A 5,696-nucleotide genomic window follows, 5' to 3' on the forward strand; every position below is an offset into this window, starting at 1 on the left:
ACTAAAAAGTTTAATCAAAATGTCATTGAAATAGTAACAGTTTGGGGAAGTTTTACAAGGAGTCATACTCCTGATTGCTTTCACTTGCAAAGCATTATGATTTCATGAATAGTTAATTACAATGCCAAATAAGGATCAATATTACAAAAACAGTGTTAGCATAAAGTTTAATGAGATAATATAATTTAGGATTAATAATCGCGTTTCACGTTACTTAAAAGTGATCAAAATCGTGACATGAAACGTAATGCAATTCTGAGTTCCAATAGCTATGATGATCTTTTTCCTCATTGAATAGCTTACCCAAAAAATTTGATATTTTTGTGACATTGAAAGTCAAGGGAATTACAAGTAGCTATGATTCTTTGAGAGATAAGATACGCCTTGTGCAATGCCCTTGGAGATGATAGAGAACTGAACCTACTTTTCATGATTCACAAAATCCAGATAGAAATCAATTCTAAGTGTAATGTGCATGTAATCGTGTAAGCAAATGCAGCATGCTTATACCAAATAGTAGCTGAGTAATGTTCCATTCTCTGAGTACTCATAACAAGAAGTCGTTCATCCCTCTCAATTTAGCATCCATGTAACTTCATGATGTTACTATGTTGCACTGCAGAAGTAGCATAAACCTGTGTTTTGAACTTCGAGAGTTTCCTTGATGAGATTATGCAGAATAACATAAAAAAGGGACATATGACAGGAAAACAGAGGGAGGCAATCATTTGGGAGGCAATCAAGACACAGATGATTTCCTCTTTAGCTTTTCTTTATCCCTTTCTATTTTCATCATACTCTTAGGTAGTGTAGATACAAGTTCACACGTTCTAGTTTATTTTGGTTTCCTTTTAACTGAATCAAACCTTTCATAATAGTGCTTGACACAAGGCTCAAGGTCAGAATGAGGTTTGGAACAAACCGTTTTGGATTGCTTGGGAATTTGAAGTTACACAAGGCATCTTACTCCCTGTACTATTCTTAGCTTATTCCAACATCATAAAAAAGTTCCGAACAATCAAGAATCACAACTTCTGTTCCCTTCACACGTATAAACACAAAAATCACAAACTAATACTATTACAAAGCAGCAGGCAGCAAGCAGCAATAAGGATTTGTTCTTGAAAGGTCACTATAGAACAACCACCTCTTGGTCAGTAGCATTTTGCACTCCCTCATCATTAGTCTTTCCTTCATTCTGATGTTCGACATCATAAGTTGCATGGACAGCGACAAAAAAATAGTACAGGAACATGACAGCAGTGCAAATGATGAACCTCCAGAAAGCCTCGGTGCCCAAAGAGCCCATGAGAAAGAGGTTAGTGGCAACGGACAAGGAGGGGAGCCAGGGAACCAAGGGAACCCCCCAGACCTTGGGAGCTCTCTGCTTGGGAAGCAAACTCATACCCAAAGTTCCCAAAAACCAAACACAAGCCGCAACCGTGTAACCGATCCAACCGAGTATACGTGAATGCCAAAGCGCAGCCCCAACAGCAGAAGAACCAACAATCACAAACAAGCAGATCAGAACTCTGGCTAACTCACTCTTGCCGGTGCTCTCCCTGGAATAGTACCTCCTCACAAGCAGCGCAACAGCCATAAGCATGAAAATGAAGAGCGTGCTGATGGAGAAAACACTAGAGAGAACATCCAAGCTAGAGAAAAGAGCGATGACAGAGCTACAAAGAGTGGTCAAGAGAGTGGCATTCACAGGGGTTCCTGTTTTGGGGTGAACGAGGGCGAAGAAAGGTGGGATCATGTGCGACCTTGCAATCTGAGTGGTGTACCTAGCTTGACCCATGGACCCAACAAGCAAGCTTGTAGTCATTCCCTTCAACGCACAAATGCTCACAAGGTACTTAGCCCAACTCATCCCAATTTGAACAAAGGCTACAGAGTAAGCAGCGTCAGCATCAATCTCAGTATACTTCACCATGCTCACAAGGGACAAAGCCATCAAGCAGTAAATCACCGTAATCATGCTCATTGACCCAACCAGACCAATAGGTATGTCCCTAGAAGGCTTTTTCGTCTCTTCAGCCATCGTCGCCACCATGTCGAAACCGCTGTACGACCAATACACCACGGCGGCGGCGTTGAAAACACCGTCCACTCCGAAAGGGGCAAACGGCGACAAGTTCGACGCCTTTCCGTGGACGAAGCCGATTATAATTATGAACGCGATCACCAATGTGGTGATCAGGGAACTCAACCAGGTTAAGATCGAGGTTTTGCGGGTGCCGCTAACGGCAATGCCGTTGGTGATGAGAAGAACCGCCACGGCTAACGGATCGAGCAGGTCGAACCCGGGTTTGAACCCGGTGATCCGGATCCGGAAGAAGTCCGGGTCGGATTTCACCATGGAGGCGAAGTAGGAAGACCAGGAGCGGCCGAGCCCGGCGGCACCGACGAGAGCCTCCAGCAGGATGTTGCCGGCGGCGACGAAAGCGAGGAAGTCGCCGAGCTCGATGCGGAGGAAGGAGAAGGAGCCACCGGCGACTGGAACGTCGACGGCGAACTCGGTGTAGCAGAGGGCAGAGAGGAGGGCGGAGAAGCCGGAGGCGGCGTAGGAGAGGACGATGGCGGGACCGGCGTGGAACCGGGCCTCCTGTCCGGTAACGACGAAGATGCCGGAGCCAACCACCGAGCCGAAGGCCAACCAGCTAAGGTCCCACCAGGTAAGGCAGCGGTTCATGCGGTGCTCGCTGGCAAGGGGGAGCACGAGCAGCTCGTGCGAGTCGCTCGAGCGGTTCAGAAGACGGTCCCTGAGGCGCGGACACGTGTCAGCCAACGCCGCGCAGTAGGATTTCCCGTTCTCGAATGACTTCTCCGGGAAGAAGTCCCGCTTGCTCCACCGCCAGTAGCTTCGATTCTCCGGCGCCGACGACGACGGTTCCATCGGCACTGTCAGGGGAGCACAATTTCAATGGTTGCTGACTTTTCACTATAGTCCAACGACCCTCACCTTCCCTTGTTTCATTTTCTGTTTATCTATAAAATTTCTCTTATAATAATAAAAATGATCAGAACTTTTAACTAAATTCTGGAAAGTATGTATGGCCTCTATGAATACTTCAATTTATTAATATTAATATATTTTATGCTAACGAATTCATTTTAATAATTTTATTTCCATGATAATCTTTTCTAAACAACGTAACTATTAAATGAATAAAATTAAAATATTAGATATTTATGATGATGCAGATTCTTTTTTGGAATATAAAAATCAACTCATGGAAAATGCACGTATTACCTCAATAATATAGTATAAAAGTTTTTCTAAATAATGACATTATAAAAGAATGGATATTAATTCCTAATGGAACCTGAACTAAAATGTTTGTTAGATACATTGACACCCCGACACCAGCGTCCACACATTTCGTAATCAACTTTTTCTGCTGAAATCTTCCAATATTTTTTTCAGTTAAAGTAATATTTTACTCCTCAAAATTAATTAAATTATGAAATTATAATATGTTTCGATTTTGTGGGTGGAAGGTTAATAATTTCTTAATTTTATTTATCTAACTTCAAACACTATTTATCATTTGTCCGTTATTTTATTTTGGTTGTGATAAGTGGAGATTATATGTTGAAGGTATTCCATCCCTAAAGTTAGTATATATTTAATAAATTGTATTGAATGTAATTAATCTAATCCAATATTTCAAATATGTATTTATAAGTTTTGCAGTGATGTTTGATCTAATGTTGATTTAATTAAGTCTAACTTTGTAATGATTATGTTTTGATATAATATAATTATTTTTAGTCTTATATCATATATAAGATATTAAGTGGTATTTTTATTAATAAATTAATCAGGTTCCTAATAAGTGTGACCGTTCGGTTCTAACGGACTCCATGGTGATATTGTATATAATATTTAATAAATATATCTTATATGAATTGAATTAGATTTAAATGTTTACTTGGTCCTTATGTTCAGTGATAATTTATAGTTTATTACTCGGTTTTAAAAGTGTAGACATTGGATTCTAAAGTTGTCAAAATTGTATAAATGAAGTCCTATCCGTTAAGTTGGAAATAATTACGTTAACTCTCTACTTTTGCATATTTTTCTTTTATTATAAGCTCTTGTTAGTGTATTTTAGTCTTTAATTTTCTAGTATTAGGATAGTTTTAGGATTTTTCTTTATATTTGTAGTTTTATGAAATTGTAGTTAAAAATAGGTTTTTAAGTGTTTTTTTTAGTAATTGCAAATAAATAGGAAATTAGGATTTTTCTTTAGAAAATATTTGAATAAAAATTCTTTGCTTTAATTTTGTTTAGTATGTTTTAACTTCCTTATTTGATAGAATGCCCTTTACTTTGTGCAAAGTGGGCTAGCCATTTGAAATTGGACCTCAGTCTTGTAATGATTGGATTGATTTTTTTACTGCAGATACAATTGATTGGGCCCCTGCTGCCTTGAAATAGTTGGGCCGACACTGTTGCTGCCACTAAAGGAGATAGGCGCTACACTTGGCAATTTTTTTTGCCACTGACGTTGCTTGAAGAATGAAAATGGGTTGGTCGACCTTGATTCCAATTAGTGGAACGACAGCGTTTTGGGGAAGAAGAAAGATTCTGTCTTAGTGGTCTTGGCTCGAGGCATCAATTGGAGAAAAGAACTCCTTCACTCAGCGAGAGAGAAAAGCTTAATTAAGAGGAAACAAATGTCCAAAAGCTAGGGCTTCCTGCCCGAGAAGAGAAGCTCCACCACTTACCTGAAGCTCGTGCACGTGACCCTGACCAGAGGTGCTGAGAAGATGACCCGAACTGCATTGGAGAGGATCGGATGGACAAGATGTGAGCTCGTAAGCAAAGTGAAGAGGGCTGACCTTTTTTCTCTTTCATATTTTTTATTTTTTCTGTAACCCTATATAAAGGGTTCTTTGCCATGTACATATTGGGACGGAGACTCTTAGACTCTCGAAGAGACACTTCCATTTTACAGTTTTAGACTAGGGTTTTGTTTTTCTCGCTTTTGGAGCGAATCACTCACGGTGGTGACAGCTCATGGTGGCTCCGATTGCGAGTTTCGTTCGGTACATTTTTAGTAATTTTCGTTTCTCCTTAATAAAATGTTCTTTTTCTTTTATGTGTTTTTTTGTTTTTGTGTTGATCATTGTGATTCTGTTGTGTTGATTTTTTTATTTTATTTCATTTTTTCATTCTTGTGTTCTTGTGTTGTTTTGAGGAAAATTGAGTTGAACTCGTGTGACTCTGCAATTTTATGATTCCTCTGGAATCGAATGACTCCACAGTGAGCATTCTTGATCGAGATGTCTTCTCGAGTTAGAGTTGAGTCAATGCTTAAAGATTCATCATATTTATGTTTCTATCTTTTTGTTTCTATTATGTGTGATGGTATGCTGTAATTGAACTCTGTTTGAGAACTATGAAGGAAAACATCCACAATATTACATCTGTTTGGATGTAATAGGACCCTGGATTGGGCCTAAATTTTCAAGAGGTCTTCTTGAGAGATGTTAAGCTTCATAATTGTCAGAGTAAGTTCAATTTCAGTGTTGTGTTTTCATTCAATCTATTGCACTTTTGTCCCTGTTCTTTGATTTTGTTCTTTGATTTTGCCTAATATCTTAAGTTTGTTTCTTTATTTTTAATAGTTCTGTTGAATTGATGTTGAATAGTCTTAGGTCTAATTGTGATTTTTACTTTACTT

General features: G+C 39.2%; 1 protein-coding gene across 1 annotated transcript; it reads right to left on the bottom strand.

The window, feature by feature from the left end:
- Nucleotides 1-893: 893 nt before the first annotated feature.
- On the bottom strand, nt 894-3,018 carry LOC106753166 (cationic amino acid transporter 8, vacuolar). Its single transcript, XM_014634964.2, has one exon. The coding sequence runs from the start codon at nt 2,897-2,899 to the stop codon at nt 1,133-1,135; it is 1,767 nt and encodes a 588-aa protein (XP_014490450.1). The 5' UTR covers nt 2,900-3,018; the 3' UTR covers nt 894-1,132.
- Nucleotides 3,019-5,696: the final 2,678 nt, after the last annotated feature.

This window comes from Vigna radiata, unplaced genomic scaffold, assembly GCF_000741045.1.
Source record: "Vigna radiata var. radiata cultivar VC1973A unplaced genomic scaffold, Vradiata_ver6 scaffold_235, whole genome shotgun sequence".
Lineage (NCBI taxonomy): Eukaryota > Viridiplantae > Streptophyta > Magnoliopsida > Fabales > Fabaceae > Vigna > Vigna radiata.